At 36.0% G+C, this 21,441-nt stretch overlaps 1 protein-coding gene across 1 annotated transcript in view; it reads left to right on the top strand.

The window, feature by feature from the left end:
• Positions 1-21,441, top strand: part of LOC141521513 (A-kinase anchor protein 13-like) — a 246,847-nt gene that overhangs the window by 101,455 nt on the left and 123,951 nt on the right. The window contains exon 2 of the mRNA XM_074234145.1: positions 19,697-19,740. Within this exon, the coding sequence (XP_074090246.1) occupies positions 19,708-19,740 (33 nt within the window). The 5' untranslated portion in view covers positions 19,697-19,707. The remainder of the gene's footprint in view (positions 1-19,696; positions 19,741-21,441) is intronic.

The following is a 21,441-nucleotide window of genomic DNA, read 5'->3' as shown; positions in this document are numbered from 1 at the left end:
TTTTGGACAGTCTTGGTATGGACCATATAAATGCTGCAGAAACTCTAAGAAGAGGGAGATCATTGAAGGCTGGAAGAATAAGGGAAGACTTCTTGGAGGAATTAAGATCAGTCGTTTGATGGATTTGAAAGATGATTTGGATAGGGGTGGCTAGGTGGTACAGTGGTTAGAGTACCGGCCCTGGAGTCAGGAGTACCTGAGTTTAAATCCAGCTTCAGACACTTAATAATTATCTAGCTGTGTGGCCTTGCCAAAAAAAAACCAAAACCTAAAAAAAAGGAAAGATGGTTTGGATAGATTGGGGGAATGGGTTGGAGTAAACATTATAAACCTCTATGATTTGATAGTGGCAGAGAGTAATGAAGACACAGACTTGGAATAGAGTGAAATAACAGGGAGCACTGGGAAGTAGGGTTGAAGAGACAGTATAGTTCAGCTCAAATAGAAGAGACTTGATTTGATATACAAGAGTATTCATTGAAGGTTTCTGGAAAGGAGATTAAAATGAAGAAAGTCATATTTAAACATTGAATGAGGGAGCTCAGATCTAAGGAGGCCACCTAAAGGAGCCTGTTGTGGTAAATATTCATGAGGTAATGAGGAACTTAGACTGGGATGGTAGCCTTTATAAATTAGAGAAAGGAATTGTTGGAAGAGATTTAGAAACAGGATTTTGGATGGCAAGAGTAACCCCCCTATTCCCACATTCAAATTTTCAACCTGAGTGATGTTTTTGAGAGAGACTAGGTAAATGGGTCTTGGGGACATAAATATTGAGAGAGGAAGATAGGGAATTTGAAACCTTTTGAAATGCTGATAGTAATGAGAAATACAAGTAAAAATATCTAATACTATGTGGTTATTATGGAAAAAAGGACTTCATAAAGAACCAGATTTGTCTCATTTCCTATTTTGATAAGCCTGCTAAACCCCCCAAGATTAAAATTAAAATTAAAATATCTCATCATATTCTTGGGTAAAAGACGGAGACTTGTTGATTAAACACTACACATTTAAATGTATTAATGCTTTTGTCCTTCATTTTCGAAGAAGACCATGACATCAGGGAGGTGATGTCATGACAAGCATAAATTGGATTTGAATGAGGGAATACTGCTAAATCATCAGCCTCACTTTCTCAAAACTCCAGTAGTCATCTGAGTTCAGTGGCCAGATATGTCAAGTCGACTGGAGATGACCCTGGAGGGGAGCCAGTCAGGGTTAAGTGAATTGTCCAAGGTCACACAATTAGTAAGGTCAAATGTCTGAGGCAGAATTTGAATTCCAAGGCCAATTTTGTATCTACTCCACCACCTAGATGTACTATGTATTAATAAATGATTAACTGAACTAAAAGTGAATTTGTTAATTGTTCAATGTCAGAATAACTTCAGCTCTCCAGTGGAGTACTGTTCTTTTCTTTCCTTTTTTTTTTTTTTTTTGACAAGGCAAGTAATTGTTATTAAATGTCTGGGGCTGAATTTGAACTCAGGTCCTTCTCACTTCAAGGTTAGTGCTCTATCCACTGCACCAATTAGCTGCTTCACATCAACCAACTCTTTAAGCAATCCATTCTATTTTGGATAGCTCCAATTTCAGGAAACTTGCCCTGACAAGCCTAAATCTGCTTCTTTGCAACTTCTGTCCATCACTCCTAGAGAACCAGGAGAACCGTCTAGGTCCAAATAGAGTCACATGACAGCCCTTCAGATACCTGAGTTATGATGTCACCCTCGTCTGCATCTCCAGTTCTCATATGACACAGACTCAACCTCCTTCAATCAACTCTCATAAGACATCAAATAGAAGTTCTTCACTTTCCCGAATACTCTTCTTGTTTAGCATTGTTGTTCTTAATCCATAGTAGTCAGAAATGAGCAGAAATTCTCCAGAGGAGAGATTACACATATTCCTATAAGCTATACTGCTCTTAATGTAGCCCAAGAGTGCATTAGCTGTTTTGACCTTCACCACATTACTGACTCATATTGAACTAATCCACTAAAATCTCTTTATGTTTTTCAGAACAACTGCTATTTAATCAGTTCTCACCCATATTAAACTTGTGGAGTTGACTTTTTTTAACCTAAGTATATAAGACTACAGTTCTTAACATTTTATCTCATTAGATTCAGCCCAATTTTCTGGTCTGTCATCCAGTGTGTTAAACTATCCCTCCTACCTTTGTATTATATGCAAATTCAGTGAAAATTTAGTCTTTTATGCAAGTTACTATTAAACATGTCAGACAACATGAGTGAGAACAATACTCAGGGGGCTGCTAGGTGGCCCAGTGAATAGAGCACAGGCCCTGGAGTCAGGAGACTCTGAGTTCAAATGTGATTTCAGACATTTAATGATTACTTAGCTGGGTGACCTTGAGTAAAAGAATTGGTTGATATTCTTTCTTTCAAAGTCTATAAAGCAATCTGAAGGACCTCTAGTTGGGTAAATTTACATGGAGATATCTTTCATGTATGACCTGGATTAGAGGTAGCTAAGGTATCTTCCAACTTTTGAATTCTATGATTTTTTTTGAATGCTTCAAGGAAGGTTGGTGTATATGTATATGTATGTGTGTGTGTGTGTGTGTGTGTGTGTGTGTGTGTGTGTGTGCTGAGAAAGAGAACCACATATTTGGACCTGAGAGAACAGAAAGAGCTTGGAAATTAACAAAAGAATGAAGATTATTCAATAGGATAGCATAAAAGTGGATGACATCTGACAGATGGTCAATAGACCATGGGTATTTAGGTTGAGAACAAGGTTAAAATCAAAATAATTAGCCATGGAGTTCACCAAGAGTGTAGTTAGGACAACTTCTGGGTTTTGAAAAATCTTGCTGATTCCTATTGCATATCCTGGGTATTGTTGCTAACAGGGCAACATTTGACCAGACTGGCTGATATTTTAATCACAAAAATGGGGATATTTTTATGCTGCATCATGATCTGTACTTTAAAAAAAATCAGTTTTTGATAACTTTAGTTCTGGGATGGCCCTTTTTGTTAAGCAGCATTTCAGGGCAAGTAAGGAGCTTGTATATTGCAGACTAAATAAATATTTCTTAACTAATGGAAGAAAGGAAATATAAAGGATATAAATTTCCCTGCACTCTTTTGCTGCCAAACCACTTGAATACAGGCCTCTGGTAGCCCTTCTAATAGTAAGCCACTTAAAAGAACAGATGCTAAGTGCTTCTGATTAGAATTTAGGAGACTAGGAGTATCAGAAAAGTTCAGAAAAAGGTCTTTGACCTTTTAAAAACTAGTAAGAAGTAAAGGATAGATAAAAGTGGGTGGGGGACATTGTCTACACATTAGTTACTCCATAAACTTAGTAAAATGCCCCTGCTTATTTGACCCTATAAAAGTTTGAGTTATTTTATGAATTTAATTTCTTAAGTGGAAAGACTTAAAGGTACCAGCTTAAGATATTTATCATCATTTTGTGTTGGATTCTCTGACTGACTTCATAGGCTTTGAAAAGTTTTTCCTTAGGGTAACATAGGTATGAAGGACAGACAGTAGCATGATACTCTTCTAGAAACATGTTGATTTCTACATGACATAGGATTAAATTGAACTGGAGGTTTTTATTTTTAATTTTAAAATTTTCTATAAGGTACATTTTGGAAAAACTTCTTTTAATTTGTCATTATACAAGTTTTCCCCTAAATGATTTCACATTCACATAAAATGAGAATTCAAAAATCAAAGCTATACCTTCCCTTACGTTGGTGTAGCTTATTTTATTGTTGAGGAAAATGAAACCCAGAGCAGTTAAGTGATTTACCAAAGGTTACACAGAGAATCAGTGGCAAATGAATGCAGGTCCTCTGATTAAAATTCTAATATTTTAGCATTGGACCACACAACTGAAGTTGCAGCAGTGGAGCATCCTGGTAGTGGGGCACGATTTTGATGACTTTGTGATCATTCAGACAGCATTCCCTATAGCCTTCAAAGCATGTTTATTTTTATATATTCTCTCCCTTTCCCCTCATTGTTTAGATATTTAAAATAAACCTCATTTCACCTTTGTGATTCTATCTTATAGTTTCATTGGTTGACCTTCTAGGGTTAAATTACAGTACTTGACAAATTAGAGCAAGTTATTAAACTTTTCCCCCACTTTCTTTGTATTGTCATCATTTAGCATAGTGCCATTACACAATAATATTTGATTGATTGACTAGTAACTTTCACGGGACTGACTTTGGTTGTACAAAAAAGATTCATACAAACACGCATACAAACATGGAATGTGTAATTTTTTTAAAAAAGGAGTTGAACTAGGTGGTTACCTGTGTCATCCAGATCTAAAATTTTGACTCTCAAGACTAAATATAGGTATTAGAGATTTTGTATTGATTCCATTGATTGACTATTTTACTTTCAGGATTTTGTCACTGGGTTACAAGAGAAATTTAGAGGAGGAAGGAACTTTGGAGACCATTTAGTCTTACTTACTTTATACATATGCTTTAGATGTGAAGTGACATGCCTAAAGTCAATTTTTAAATTGAATGAGGAGCAAAAAAGGTCAAACTAACAAGACTCTCACTCTTTATCTCTATTTAGATAAATATAGGTAAACTTCTACATATAGATATATTCCATTATGGAAAAATGATTTGCTTCTGGATCACTATAGACAGTAGAAATTTGTTCAGTGAACATTTATTAAATACTAACTTCATATAGAATATTCTGCTAAATTTTAGGGAAGGTATTCAAAAGTGTGACTATGTCAATTCTCTAATGAACTCTCATGGCTCTTTATTACCTTTTTAATCAAATATCCTTTTGGCATTTAAAGTCCTTTGCACACTCTGGTCACTGCTGACCTTTTCTCCTTCTGGTCCCTTCAACTGTGTTTCTAAATCTTTTTCTTAGTTCAGTCTTCCTCAGATGTTCTCTTTAATCTGTTTTGTTATTCTTATGCAACTCCGATCCAGTATAATGGAGATTGGCGCATCAAGTGAAAAAAAGGTAGAGACCTGCTTTTGGGAGACTGGAAGAAGGCATGTGTGTGGACATTTTGCAATCACTTACCTTGTGATTGGTTGAAGCCCTTTTCCATTGCTTGAGTACCTGAAACTATTTATATCTTTAAAACTTCTCCAGAAGTTGATTATTTTCCATTATTCTGCTCCTTTGTTTTTGCTAATGTTAAGTTTAGCATCTTGCCTTGGAAGATGCCTCTGTTAGCAGTTTTGAGAAGGATGAACACCCTGGAATATCCCGAAGCCCTTTCCTATGAATGGTTAGTTCTTTCCAGAACTTCCATTTTTATTTTGTTTGATGACATCTCGAAATCTTGTAGATTCATTGCTTTCTATTTGTTCAGTTCTAATTTTTAGGGTTTTATTTTCTTCTGTTAGCTTTTGTGTTTCCTTTTCCAGTTGGTTATTTTTACTTTTAATGTAGTTGATTTTTTTTATCAATTTTTCATAATTTTCCTGCCTTTTATTTCTTTTTTCCATTTTTCTTCTTCCTCTTTGTTTTTTAAATTCTTTTCAAAACTCTTTGAGTTTTTGTATTTGAGTCCAATTTATAGACTTTTGATACTTCCCTGGTGAGTAATTTTTTACTGCTATTTTCTTCAGATGTAACATTGTTATCATCTTTGTCAGTAAAGTAGTTTTCTTTAGTGAGCACTCTTAGCTTTTTTGCTTGTCTTTGGTGTTTAATTCTGCTCCTGAGGTAAAGATAGATCCAAGCGCTTTTTTTTTTTTTTTTGCCAGGGCTGGGCTCTGATCCCTGGCTTGCTGTTGGCCAAGATGTTGCCTATGCAGTCCAGGCCTTGTCTTTGCAAAGAGTTTTATTTTTAGGTTTTTTTTTTTTTTGCAAGGCAAATGGGGTTAAGTGGCTTGCCCAAGACCACACAGCTAGGCAATTATTAAGTGTCTGAGACCGGATTTGAACCCAGGTACTCCTGATCCAGGGCCAGTGCTTTATCCACTGCGCCACCTAGCTGCCCTCTTGCAGAGAGTTTCACACACCCCCCCCCCCCCCCTTATGTCCAGGTTCATTTGTTCTTGACCCCGTCCTTTCTTTTACCCTGGTGTTCCTAGGCTCAGACTTTGTTTGGGGTTGGGGTTCCTCCCTGCTGGCTTGCTATTTAGCTGCTGGGACCTCTGCAGTTTTAAGCTGTTGGGACCTGTATTTCACTGTGGTTAAAAAGCCTTCTGCTGGCTTTGCCTTCCCCTCAAAGAGACACCTTCACTGAAGATCCTCCATGATGTCTACAGTTGAAAACTTCTTTGAATCTTCTGTTTTTCTTGGTGGAATCTATAGCTTTAGTGCCTATGCAGAGCCTTTATTTAGCTTGGGTAGGGGAAGGTTCTAGGAGCATGTTTGCTTCACTTCTCCATCTTGGCTCCACCCTGGAAATCCCAAACTGCCATTTTTAAAGAAGTGGCCAAGCAAATCAAATTCACACCCTCATTCCTCTCCAAGCTTCCTCCCGACTCTCTGATTTTTTCTTTACCATGCCACCCATAAGTATCTCCTCCCTTCCCTTAACACTCCCCCTGCCATGCCTCCTTCTCTTCCCAGTTATTTTGTTTCTTTATAAATAGCTTGTAAAAATCAGTAAAAGGGGGGCGGCTAGGTGGTGCAGTGGCACTTAATAATTACCTAGCTGTGTGGCCTTGGGCAAGCCACTTAACCCCATTTGCCTTGCAAGAAAAAAAAAACCATAAAAAAAATCAGTAAAAGTCTCCCCAGAGATAATGTAGTCTTCTTGAAAATAGGGACTTTGACTTTCTTCTGTGTTTCTCTAGTACCTAGCACAGCCCTAGTAAACACTACTGCTAAAGATGGACTTATTTGATCAACTTGGTAAGTCATGGTCCCTGCCATAAATAGGTCCACTTGTGGTCCATTTGAGGTGAGACAAAAATACAGATAGCTCTAATATACTGTATTACTTTTCAATCCATTAGAAAGATGAGAAATGAACTGCTTTGAGAGGTTTCAAGTGGTAATTTAGAGTACTGATTTAGAGGATGAATGAGGAAAACAGTGAAAAGTGTCCTGAATTCTTTTACTCTGTGTAATTGGGATGTTTGCTATAAACAGAGGTGGTGTTCTCAGAGGTTCCATGAAATATACCAAATTCCAACTGGTTTGCTTTGTAGCTTCATGCTGAATAAAATGTATAAAGAATCATTGACTTTGTGGCAGTTTTTGTGCTTATCCACTTTGCAAAGAAAAAGAGTCATGAAAACTGACTTTCCTCTACTTTAGCTTCCTGGTTTCATGATGTGGCTATTTTATCTATCCTGTGGCTCTCTTTGTTTGGTCAGTTAGATATGCCTGCATGGCCACAGATATTGTGAATTTTGGAAGTGGGAGGGAGAAATAAAAAAGACATATACAGTCTTGCCATAAATACAAAGTAATAGACCATCAAAAGAACATTGTTAGAAGCATAGTTATAGTCCAGACTCCCTTATTTTACAGTTCAGTTAATCAGCAAGTATTTAAGCAACACCTGTATATAGAGTGATGATAATATAAAGACAAGAGTTAATTTGTACCATGCCCCAAAGGAGTTGCATTCTGATAAGGGAGATAATGAGTAAGATGTTGTTGCTGTTGTTTGTCTTTCTATTCTCCTAGAAGACCATGACTTGGGAAGGTGATGTCCTGTCAAGCACTTGAATTGGATTTGAGTGTGGGGGGGGAGGTATTGTGCTAGTCCCACTTTCTTTTCCAGAGTCATCTGGGTTCAGTGACCAGATATGTCTCAGGACAATTGGAGGTGGCCCTGAAGGCAAGGGTTAGTAAAGTTCAAGTGTCAGAGTCTGAATTTGAACTCAGGTCCTCCTGATTGCTCAGTCCACTGCCCCAGTTATATGTACACATACATATGTGTGTATATTTCTATATGTTTGTATACATATACACACAGTGAACACAAAGTGTAGTTTTAGAAGGACAGGACACTGTAAGATCAGGAAAGACTTCCTATAGAATATGGTTCTTGAAGTCAGTTGAAGTAAACCTGAGATTTTAGAAGGCACGTGAAAAGAAAGGATGAAATCCAGGTCTCATAGCCAGTGCAAAGACACAGAAAATGAGAGGTAATATCAAGTTTGAGCAGTGGCAAGTAAGTTAGTATGACTGAGCCACGAAGAGGTTTAAAAATCCTCAAAAGAAATTAATTTTTGATCATACAGGTGATGGATTTAAATGGAGAAATTTGGTTCAATGATTTCAAATAGGAGACTATTGTGGATAATAGGAGGATGTTCCCAGAATGCAAAATAAGGTAATGGCTGTGTGTGGGCAGAGTTCTCTCTGAGGATCTCTGAGAACGAATGTTGTGGAGATAGAAATGACAAGATTTGATAGTTCTGAAGTTCATGAGATTACTCCTCGCCATTTCATTGGTTTTTAGGTGTGAATAAAAAAAAATAAAGAAAAAATCAGCAAAATCCATCTATTTATATATTACATATATATATGTGTGTATAAGATGTCAATGAATATTTTGTTTGCATTTTTTTTTTTGCTAAAACACACAAGAGCAACTATAAAAATGTGTTTATTGAACTTTTCTTTTTGTGACCTCTTTGGGGTATATACCAATCAGTGAATTTTCTAGCAATTTCTAGATCATAAGATATGGGCATTTATATACACATCTATATGTGCATATGTTGTACATATAGATGTGTGTGTGTGTATATGTATGTATATATATATATATATATATATGTATATGCTTTCTTGAATAATTATGTCAGTTCAGCTCCATCACCAATTCTTTAAAGTTTGGTTTTCTTGAAATCTCCAACATTGACTATTCCCCTCATATTCCCTCGCCCCCAATTCCTTTGTTACCTTTGCCATTTTGCTGGGTGTGAGGTGAAACTCCCTAGTTATTTTTGATTTGTATTTTTCTTATTTTTAGTGACTTGGAACATTCTTTCATGTAGTTAGCAATCATTTACAATTCTTTTGAGAACTGTTTTTTCATTTTCTTTATTTGACTACTCTTTGGATATGTGACTTTTGGTCTCTTGGCCAAAATTGGGTCTGAAAATCAAGATTTGGTCCATAATTATGTTCAACATTAACCCTCTCCCAGAATAACACTTAACAAGTTGTGTCATGTGTTTGAAGCCTATTACATACAACTCAGCTGTTCTTGAAGCGCTTTTATGTATCTGATAAACATCAGAGGTTACTAACTCTTCTTAAAAGGCAGCAGTTTCTGGAATGTAAAAGATCATCTCCTTATTCAGTAGTAGCATTTGGGGGTGGGTGAGGATAAGGCCCATATTGCTTTAAGTAGAATTTAGAGTATGGCTTGTGTAGACCAGATTTATCTCTGCTTTGTATTGTAGTCTTTTGTCTTTACATCTTATTTCACCTATTAAATCAAGGGTACTTAATCTTTTTTTTTTTTTTTCGTGTCTTGGAACCAGAATCTTGGAACCAATTTAGTGAATCCTATGAACCACTTTTCAAAATATTTTTTAAATACTTAAAATACAACATTTTTATAAAGGAGACCAATTGGATTGAAAAAGTTATCTTAAATATTTTTTTGGAAAGCAAAGTTATAAGATCCCAAGTTAAGAAATTCTCTTTAGCTGTCTTGTTCATCTTTTTCTCTCATTTAATTCTAGTTGTGGCATCACCCTTCCTGATGTTAGGGTACTTTTCGAGAATGAAGGACAAATAACTTGACTCAATTAGACCAACATTTATTAACTATCCACCATTTGCCTATTTGAGGTACTGAAGATAGAGAAAAAATTAAATAGTCCATGTTCTCAAAGAACCTTGGGTAGGAAGAGAAGGAGACATAACATCTTCACAAAGAAGTGTAGGGAGTTTTTAATGTCAGCACCACAAATCCACTGATGAATTTATTGGGTAATGAGGCTTTGATTAGGACTTGGAAATACATTATGAAGGAAATAAAATACCCATTTGATCCATTTTAATGAATCTTTGGGATAGAATTGTTTGGCTGGGACAAATTATCTCTTTATAATAGATCTCTGAAAAAAAGTAATTATTTGCAGAGTTGGGTCTTACCTGTTAGATCCTGAGAATCTCTGTTCTATAGTTAAAATGTCAAATGATGACTAAAACCACCAATTGGGAGTCATAATTGGAATCTATCCTTTCTAATTCTATGTGTGCAAGGGAAAGCAATCAGCATGTCTTTCTATTTTATTTTATTTTATTTATTTTATTTTTAATCCCCCCCCACACCTGCAAAAGCAAACAAATTCTCTCCCTCTCTTTTACCCCCCTCTTCCACTGAGAAAGCAAGTTATCGTATTTCCCTATGTAGAAGATACACTTTAATTTGGGGGCCTGAAATTTGAAAAAAATGTTATTACATAAAATTATTCACAGTGATGAGGAGTTGTATGAATTTTATAGTGAATGAAACTTGAGTTCTGTAACTTTATGTGATTTTATTTTTCAAATTTCAATCCCCCAAATTAAGTTACATCTTCTACATGAGAGAGGCTCTACCTGCTCTCCTGCCTGTGCTTAGTCTGTGGTTGACCACAGGCACTGCCTGGGCAAGTCTAGTGCATGGACGAATGCTTAGTCCATTCCATTTCATGAACCTGTGTGTCCTTCTTTGAAATCAGTTTCTTCTTTTTTTGTCAACAATTTTTCTTGCTCCTGCTGAACCATCTTTATGGACACAGGAATTCCAGTGGCCCTTTGCTCTACAATGCATTCCTTCAATTCCCTCTCTAGCTCATGCCCTTTGACTGATTTGCCTCTCATAGCCTTTTTCTGCCATGGTATTTTCAGTAGGGTTTCTTCTTCCTGTAGCCAGTCTGAAATTGTTTCCTCATTTGGAGGAGGACCAAACTTAGGTTCAGTAGCATGATTTCCATTCATTTTTGCAAACTATATCACTTTGAACTTGAATTCAGCACTGGGAGAAGATCTTTTCTGTGCCATTTTTTGGCAGAAGGTGGCAAATTTCCCACAAATGGGAAACAATAAGCATAAAAACAAACTCAAAAAAGTAGGAAATGCAAGTAAAAAATCTACAACCACTGTATAAGACATTCCTAGTTTTTAGACCCCAAATTTTTTGAAAAAAGGTGTCTTATACATGGGGAAATATGGTACTTGGTGTAGGTTTAAAAATGTGTAGCAATGAAAACATTACTACAATAGTCCTGTTGTAAAAGTAAACATTCCCTCTCCCCCACAATGAAACAAAACTTCAAGAAAAATAAAGTGAGAGAGTGAAATAAAAAGTGTGCTTCAGTATGTATTCAGACCCCCATCAACTCTGTGTTTGGGATGGAAAATTGCTTCAATTTATTTTTTCCCCCACAGTTGTTATTGCTGGCTGTATTTTCCTCCATCCTATTTCCCCCTCCCCCATTAATTCTCTTCTCTCTCTCCTTTCACCCTGTCCCTCCCCCAAAGTGTGCAATAAGCATTTCTTAAATCCTTGTTCTGTACTAGGCCTTTGTTTTTAAGTGCTCTGGAGTACTTGCTCTCAAGAGCTTACATTTCTTAGGGGGGAAGACAACACACCAATAGGAGCTGAAAAAGGAGTAGGAGACTTGGGTCATGGTGTTAAAATCAGGAAAGGCAGAGACCCAGAACTGGACAGGAATGAGGGCTGGCCAGCCTTGGTGCTTCCCTAAAATGGAGACAGAGGTAAAACTCACCAATGGGAGAGGGATTTCAACTTGGCAGGGTGATGTTCCAGAGTGAGCTAGCCTTATGGGAGAATTGGATGATCCAGGTTGAGGAGGCTCCAGGGACTGAAGAAAGTTCCGGAAGAAACTGAAGCTGAAAGGTGGAGAGGAATGTGCAGCCATCCTTTCCCTACTGGGGAAAAATAGAAAGAGGTGAGAGAGGGAAAATAACAATAATGAGAAGAAAGAATGTTTAGAAGAAAATGCTGAGTCGAAAGATTTTGAATTTGATACTTCATAGCATTATTCCTGCAGAAAAATCATACACCTACCCTTCTTATCTGTAAACTAGCAATGATAGTGCTATTCATTTTAAATCAGTAGGATGACTTATTTGAGATGTATCGATTTATTCTACACTCCATGTAGTCTCATCCCTTTTCATCAGAGACTTGTTTGCCTTCTTTCCTGGGCTGGCTGGAATGACTGTAGCCAGTCTCAGAACTGGCCTTTTCAGTTTAACCTCCTTAGTAGTTTACTATATTGAATCATCAGAGCCACTGTACTCCATGAGCCCTGAGGGCTGTTTTCATTTTTCTTTTAGCTTTGTAACCCTAGGACTTGGTACAGTGCCTTACCCCATAGTAAATACTTAGAAAATGTTTTGTAAAATTGAATATTTGAATAGCCTTGAGGCAAAAATAAAAGGTTGCACAGTGGTTAGAGTGCTGGTTCTGAAATGAGAAAGATTCACCTTCCTCAATTCAAATCTGGCTTGAGATAATTACTAACTATGTGACCCAGGTCAAGTCACTTAACTCTGTTTGCTTCAATTTTTTCATCTGTAATAGGAGCTAGAGAATGTAATGGCAACTCATTCCAGTATCTTTGCCAACAAAACCCCAAAGGGGTTTTATTGTACGTGATTGAAAAATGACTTAAACAATAACAGCAAGAAAATAGTAAAACTGTAACATTCCTTTTTGAATTCTTCCTCTCTAGAGAAAAACACTGGAGGGCAATGGTTTTTGTGAGTAGATCTTGATGTGATGTGAAATAGATCTTTGGATCAGAGATTTAGAGATAGAAGGGAGCTCAGAAGTCTCAATCTCCTAGTTTAATAAATGAGGAAATTGAGACTCAGGGAGGTTCACTGACTTTATCAAGGTTATATAGCTGAAGAGCAGGAAAGGGAAAGCATTTATTAGGTGCTCTATTATTATTTAATTATTTATCTTTATTATATTAATTATTAAGTTGATCATTACAAGGACTCCTTTGAGGTACATGCTGTTATTATCCACTTTTTACAGTTGAGGAAATAAAGCAGGCAGGTTAAAGGACTTGCCCATGGTTACTTAGAAAGTACCTAAGACTGGGTTTGAACCTAGGTCTTCCTGACTCTATTATGCCACTTAACTGCCTATAATAAAATATAGATAGCATCAGAATCAGGATTTGCACTCAGGTCTTCAGAATCCCGAGCCAGGACTTTTTCTACCATACCAAATGTAGAATCTTCTTTATTCAACTAGTTCATTGTGAATGAGTTCTAACATGTTGAATTTACTCTGTTGCTTCTTGGGAGGAAATAGATGTTGTAGCTGACTCTTTTTGTACCTCACAAGACTTGTGTTGGTCTGGAAATGCTCAGTCCCTTGAACTTTCAGGTCCTACTTCCTCTAGCTCTGTACACTTTGTTATTTTAATTTGGTGCTGCACATTCACTACTGAAGGAGTTAGATGCCTGTTTCTGAGCCCTGTGCAAGAGCAGGCAATGATTTGACAGTCACCCAGGCTTTCTTAATGATTTTTACACGTGGCTCTCTTCTGTCTCTGAACAGACCTTTGCACAGGTCATCAGTCTTCTCGGTTTACTTCAAAGTTCAGCTCAAGCTTCATTTTCTGCAGGAAGTCTTTCCAGATGTTCTTCCTGTCCCCATGCTAGTGCCCCTCCCTCCTTTATTTATTTAATACATTTATACACTTATAAATACAAACATATGTTGATCTCTTCCCTGCCAATGCAGGGACTGTTTCTTTTCTATCTTTGTACTCCCCCCCCCCCCCCAAGCACCAAACAGAGATCCCGGGTCACAGTAGGCCCAAAATACTGGAATTGTTTAATAAATCTAATTATCCTTAAATATGTTTTAATTACCTTATACCTGCATAACACATTTCTATCAATAACTTCTTAGGAAATATCTCATTTCTCTTTCTATGTAATATCTAATTTTTTTCTTTCAGTGTCCAGACTGCCACCCCCAGATACCTCTTGTCTATGACTAACACCCCAGGTTCCTCATGAGATGCAACTGCTTAGACTATGCATTTTCCTTACATGAATTCCTTAATGCTTGCCTCAAACCAAAAAGACCATGATAATTATTAGGAACTTTTGCCCTTTTCTTGACAGTAAGATTTTTCTGTCATTTATAGCCTTGATTTAGACTGACTAGTAGTTTGAGTAGCACTTCCTCCCCCCTTACTTTCACAAGTACCCTGAAGGCTGAGTTACTATCTATTTATTTTTGTTAGAAATGGGAACAGCTGTCCCTTTTTCTTGTGCAAGTTATCCTCAACCGATCAGCACTCTGGATCTCCTTTTAACCAGCTGGGTGGCTAATAATTCTTTCTCCAGGTCTGTTCAGTTGTGGGTCTTCCTGCTGTGAATGACAAAAACATATCAGTGGAGGTGGTAGTTTGTAAGATGGGGACACCTGTTCCCTAGCAATTGGTCTTAGGTCATCAAGCTAATATTTTCAGGAAAGCTTACAGCACAGTTACTTAATACTGTGTTGAACCATATGATTTCCCAGTCTCTTCCCTAGGGAGATTTCATTCACAAAAGAGCACCTGTGAAAGGAGGCTTCTTTAGGATATGGACTCAAGTTAAAGTAATGAGATGGTAAACGTTTTTGCTTCTCCCACCCCCACTTCCTGCATCTAAGATTTGTGGAATAGCCTTTCATTATAATTATAAGCAGTCATTCCTGAATAATAGCCTCTGTGTTCTACAAAATATGGGTATTCTAAACATAAGAAAACTGACAAATCCCTTCCCAAATTTCTAAAACTTTTCTACTCTCCTAGTTATAATGCTTCTCATAGCAGAGAACTATAGCTGTACTAAGTTTTATTTTCAGATCTTTAAAATTATAATTTGCTCATTTGAGAAATATTGTTGGTCCAATGGAAACTTACCCCCCCCCCCCCCCTTACTAGAAGGATAGAATTGAAGGAATTATGGGTATGTATGGGTTAGCAGGAGTCATCTAGTCCCCATAATTCCTTCAGTTCTGTTCCATTCTTCTTATTGTTGTTGTTTTCCCAGGTAAGCAAATTAAAACTTTGGGAGACTGAGTGACTTTCCAGGTAACATGGAGAATAGCAGAGAAGGTTTTTTAACTCTTTTATCTTTACACTTTAGATTCAATCCATTATTTCCTTTTTAGGCAAGTAGGTGGTGCAGTGGATAGAGCACCAGTCCTGAAGTGGGGAGAACTTGAGTTCAAATGTGACCTCAAGATACTTGACTCTAACTAGCCGTGTGTGTGTGTGTGTGTGTGTGTGTGTGTGTGTGTGTGTGTGTGTGTGAGAGAGAGAGAGAGAGAGAGAGAGAGAGAGAGACACACACACACACAGAGACAGACAGACACACCTTGAACAAGTCACTTAACCTGATTGCCTGGCATCTAGAGAATCTCCAGGCATCCTGATTTATATCTGACCACTGTACCCCAATGGCTCTGGAGGAGAAAGTGAGACTGGTGACTTAGCACAGCCCCCCTCATTCAAATCCAGTTCATGTGCTTGTTATGGCATCCTCTCCCCTGATGTCCTGGTTTTCTTCAAGAATGAAGTAGAAAAATCAGCCTTTGTGCTGTACTGCCTCTTAAGACCACTGTTGAGGTATTTTTCAGAGACCATCTACTTTCACTCTTGAATAATAATCTCCTTTTTCTTCTACCTGGCAAGTGACCATCAAGACTCTTGAAGACCTTTGGTGAGAGGGAAACCTCTACCTTGGTATGTCAACCAGTCTATTTTTGCATCACTATAATTTAATAAGTTTTTCTTTATATTGTCTTAAATTTGCATTACTTCAGTTTTTATTTAATTGTATCTACCCAAGTTCTGTGGTCTGTGGGCCAAACAGCTATGTGTCTATTCATTTTTCTACTTGACAGACTTTCTAAGGTCTTACTTACATACCTTCCCCCATGTTTCTTTTCTGTTTAGGAATCCAGATACAACTATCTCTTAGATTGCTTGCACACACATCTGATACATGATGCTTGCTTTGCAAACTAATGCAGAGCAAAGCTCAAAGCAAAAAACCAGGATGCTAGAAATAGCTTAGCCTTCAGTTTTCAACTGCACACTCCCCACTTTATTAAGAGTCTTTCTCATTTTCCATTTGGTAGAAAACATAAAAATTTTACTTAATATTTACATTTGAAATCAAATTAAAATTTTTTGATTAAAGAAAATTAAAAAAAAAATCTTACCTTTGAATTGGCCTTGAGGCATAGTTTTCATCTGATTGAAATGAATGCTGGAAAACTACAGGTTAACTCTTTCCTTTTGAACTCATATTCTGGATCAGAACAAAATTAAATGTATTATCATTATAAAATAGCACATTTACTAATGTGGGTGTTCATTATCAGAATAACAGATTAAATAAAATTCATTTAGTTTATTATAATAGCTATTTTCTCCTTAAGCTTTTTAGATGCACTTATTTCAGTATATAGTTAATGAGCAATAGATTTTGGTAAAACATCTTAGTTTTTATGCCTTGAACTTTATTTCCTTTTCTCATACCTTTCAAAAATACTAAGTTGTCTTTGTGTAGTGCCTTTGTATTATGTGTTACTGTAGCTTTATTTTATAAAGAGGAAAAATTCAGAAATTTATGGGGGGTGTGTGGAGGGGAGGGAGGAGAGAGAAATGTATTATTTTATACTAAGGGAAAAATATAGAAAAAATAGTTCCAGCATGCTTATGATTTATTCAAAGTCATTCAGTGATGGAAAGAACTGAATATACTACAGAATTATGGAAGGACTTAAGACCTAACTTCAAGACTTAGGGTTTTAGCATCTTTAATGAGATTAGTTAATAACTTGAAAATAACTAAGTTTCCTGGGGTTAAGGTTTATTTTCATAGGTCTGAATTACTTATGCTCTGACTTCAGTTGCTTATTTTTTATGGGAGCTGCAAATGGGATGGGGACAATCCAGGTGTTGACACCAGACCCTGAATTTGAACTGATTGTCTTTCCATTCTGCACCTCAGGAGCAAGTTTATCACCTAGTTAGCAAAAATAAGTTAAAAGCACTTGGTGTGGGCTTTTTAGTTATAGCTCTTTAAAAGACAAACAATTATTGCTTATAATTGTTTTCTTTTATGACTCAGTTATTAATGACCCAGGTTTATTTGTGCAATAGGATTTCTAGTTCTACATCAGCAGTGTTTGAGTTACCCTTGTCCTTCAGCTTCTTTTAGACCTAAGGACTATTTTAGAAAGCTTCTAAAGACCTGTGATGTATCATATTGTTTTAGGAGGAGGAGGATAGGGAAGTTGGTGGATTTGGTTCTATTATCAGGTATTATGTTTGATTTTATAACCAGGAAGAAGAGAAAAAACAATTCACAGTTTTAGAAGTTTTATGTGTTCGTTATTTTTTTTTTACTTTATAACCATTTTACTCATCTTCATTGATAGAAAAACCAGCTTAAGATTGTGCTGTCCTTTTGACTGTGAGATTTTATTTTATCCACAAGAAGTTGGTTCTTATCTATTGAGTTTTGATAAAATTAATAAGCTCTTAAATTGTATTTAATATCTAATTCTTTCAACTAAGTTATCTTGTGACTATTAAGACAGACAGGTAGTATGACTTCATCTAACCAGGTGAGCCCATGCACTGTAATCTTACTCATGAACTCTCTTTAATCTTAAATATTATAAACATGTTTATTCCTTTGGGCATCTTCACAGATTTCTCCTGCTGTGACAATGTGAATGCTTAAATAGTTGAAGTAATTTCCCCCCCCCCCCCCATAAAGTTCCGTGTTCTTTCATCCATGTAGCCCTGGCAAGTCTGAACAGGACTTCAAAAGCTGATTAAAAAACCAAAAGGCATGATAGATTTTACTTTAAAATCAAACAAGTGCTTGGTGGCTAGGGGAAACACTCAAGATTTTTTTCTATTTTTAGAAAAATAGAAACAAAGATAGAAAAATTTTTGTTTTAATTGATAGCCAGTACACCAATGCTCTAAACTTGTAGCCTGCATCTGAATTTTTTTCACTTTATTTCATCTAAGTTTAATAACAATACTAGCATTTATATAGTGCGTTAGGGTATGCAATGTGTTTTACAAATATTATCTCATCCTCATTCTGAGAATAACCCTGAGAAACAGAGGAATTGAGAAGAAACTGGGTCTGATTTAGGTTAAATGACTTGCCTAGAGTCATGCAGCCAATAAATGTTAGAAGTTGCATTTGAAATTGTCTTCATGAGAGCAAGACTAGCTTTTTCTCCTTTGTGCTACGAGCTGCTTTATTTTAAGCGTAGTTTTGTAATAAGGATGCAACAAGTAATAAATAGCATATCAACTACAAAAGAATTGGAAGATTAGATGGATGAAGTTGTTCACTGGGAAAAGATAAAGCAGAGTGAGAGAGAGCACTGGAAATAGCGACTTTTATTATAAGGGACGAGGCTCAGCCTCAAGAAGACTCTCCAGGAGAGTGCACGTTATCATTAGGGAGCTCAGAGATCCTACAACTGGCATACAAATAAGTGTGGTAAAGAAAAATACCTAAGGAAATTTGAGGACAGAGACCGCTATTTCGCTTGAATGGGATCTGGAAAGACTTCTTGGAAAAGGTGGTACCTGAGCTGAGCCCTGAATGAAGAGAATTTCAACAAGGCTAATAGTTGAAGGAAAAAGTGGGAGGGGAAACTTAAAATGATAGAATAGCAACTAGTCCCATTTGACAGGATTGAGTGCATAGTAATGTCAACTCACTTAATACCTGAAAGTTTTAGAAGTGCTTTTCTCACAAACCTCTGAGGGAAGAAATATATGTATGTTGTTATCCCCATTATAGAAATGAGGAAACTCAGACAGAGGTTAACTGACTTGCTTATGATTACACATCTACTATTTCGATAGATGCGATAGACACTTGTCTTCCTGCTTTCTATGTGAGTTCTCTACTCTGCTTCTCTTTTAATGCCTTCAATTAGGTAAATCATACAAATTGCTTCTGATACTTAATACTCAGATAAATCCCTTCTTCTCTGAAAGATTATGCCATCTAATACTTGAAAATTTTTTCAGTCTTTTTCCTAGTGAGAAATCCAAATCCTAGCCTCAGTGGGTATTTTGCACATTTAAAATCTCAAAAGAACTTGCTCATCAGCTAAAAAAGCATTAAATTTACATGTCTATGAAGTACTCTGAAGAGTATTTAGAGACATACCCTAATTAATATTGTTCAAAACCCAGACATTTGGTATTCTACAATATAGTACAGTAAGTCTTGTTCCCAATTCGCACCATCTTTGCTTCTGACAACCCTAAGTCCTTTCTAACAAAGAGAATCTTGGGATCCTTGGGTTTGAACTGGAAGGAGGGATCATCTAGCCCAATTATTCTCTTTTTACAAATGTGTTTTCCAATAGCACTTAGATGTTTGTTCTTTGTCCCTTTTACTTCTCCTCTTGTGTTATATTTACTTAACTTGTGTACTGGTTATTTCATGTCTCATCTCCCCAGTAGATGAACTTCCTGCAGTTAAGAGTTTTGTTCTTTTTCGTTTGTTTGCCCTTTTCTTTCATTGTACCAGTCTTTTTCTAAGTTTATCAGTTTGTAAGAAAAAAGTATTACCCCTTCCTCCCTGCTCAGATCCATGGTTTTAAATTTGATTCCATTCATTTGTATTTGTTTTAGTATTCTTTTTTGAATAAAAGTCATTTTATTCTAATTTACTGTTTTTGTTATCTATTTCAGTGTTCTGGGTCATGAAACTTAATCCACAGCAAGCTCCATTATATGTAAGTAAAATACAGTATTTTAAATTTCATATCTGTAGAATTGTAACAAGTGCTTTTCATTTCATAAAAAAAATAATTCATATAATTATTTTTGAAATAATCATTGTATAATATATAAAATTATTATTGATCATTTTATATTATCTATACACATGACTCAAATTTAACTAAATTGAATTCCACAGGAGTAAATTGAGTACTACATAAAGAGAAAAGGTTTTATATATATGTGTGTATATATATATACACACACACACACACACACACACACACACACACATATATATATATATATAATACCAAAATGTATTAGAATACATTAATATAAATTTGTATAAATATAATAGAATAATTAATAATAGAATATATTAGTATATCTAAGCTCTACCAGGGCTTATCTTTGGAAGTGCCAGAAATACATATGTTGAACAATTAAATAGCATTGTAAAGATATTGTTAGTTAAATAGTCCCTCCTTTGCTGTTATATTTCTGTTTAAAAAATGAGCAGAATTCCTCTCCCTTCCTTTTCCCATTTGTCTATATATGATTATTGCCAAAGTAAAGTGATCTTTCACCACTAGATGGTGTGACAATATTGTTAAGGCTAAATGCTGATCATATAGTCTTGTAGAAATGGGCAGAAGCTAGCCAGGTCTAGGCAGGGCAAGGTAAAATGTCCATGTTTTTTTCTACTGTTAGATTCTTGAAATTCGGGGTGGGAAGAGTGAGTGTTGTCACTTGTGAAAAATAAGATTGAATTGTATAGACACTCCCCATGAAAAGTAAGCCAGAGGGAATCTTACGTAAATCAGAAATGCTTTTGAGCAGTATTTATATGAGGAAAGGGAGCTAGAATATTGTAAGTAAAAGGCACAATGTAGCAAAGTGAATAATCATGGTGGGGGTATGGAATAGTGCAAAGATTTGGTTTGGCTGACTGAAGGAATCATAGATGACAAAAATGGAAAAAGATGAACTGGATCCTGAAGCATTTTAAATTTAAGACAGAGGTATTTGGGCTAATTATATAGGTAATGGGAAGGTAGTGAAGATTTTCACTTGAAGGGTGACTTGATGAAAATAATGTTTTAGCAACATAAAAAGTGGTTTAGAGAAAGTGGCTAATCAGGAGACAATTAGGAAACTAATATTCTAGGTGTTATGGATTCGTAGAATTTAAGGACTTAGAAGAATCCTTGGAGGTTAAGCAAATCCAGTATCCTATTCTACAAAAAAAAGAATATTGAGGGCTAAAAGCACTTTACCAATATTATATAATTAACCATAGAGTTTCATCATTGATTGCTATTCATGAAAATATATTTAATGTGTTTAAAAGCCTTATTAAATTTTCTTTTTAAATGTTTTGTTCTGGTTGGGATATAAATTCATTAGAAATAGGTTCTGAAGTGCTCTTTTAGTAAAGCATTATATGTGAGTTAGCTGTAAGGGAATAAATTATCTATTTGAAATGTATCTTTCTGATTGGACAGAGACATCTGTTTGAGTAGAAGCTTTACCATTTGCTGATGGGAGAAACCAAATTGAAGGAAAGTTAGAAATTTTATGTAAAATTGGAGCTAATTATTTGGGAATAGAGAAGGAATAATCTCATTTAGGAGGAAAGCTTCTGGCAAACAAAAATAGAAACCTAGGAGACATATATGTAGTGGGGAAGTTCACAGTGTGAGAAATATCTG

The sequence above is a fragment of the Macrotis lagotis genome, chromosome 4 (assembly GCF_037893015.1).
Source record: "Macrotis lagotis isolate mMagLag1 chromosome 4, bilby.v1.9.chrom.fasta, whole genome shotgun sequence".
Lineage (NCBI taxonomy): Eukaryota > Metazoa > Chordata > Mammalia > Peramelemorphia > Peramelidae > Macrotis > Macrotis lagotis.
Note: the sequence above shows the minus strand (reverse complement) of the source record. Positions and strands in the feature narration are given on the sequence as shown.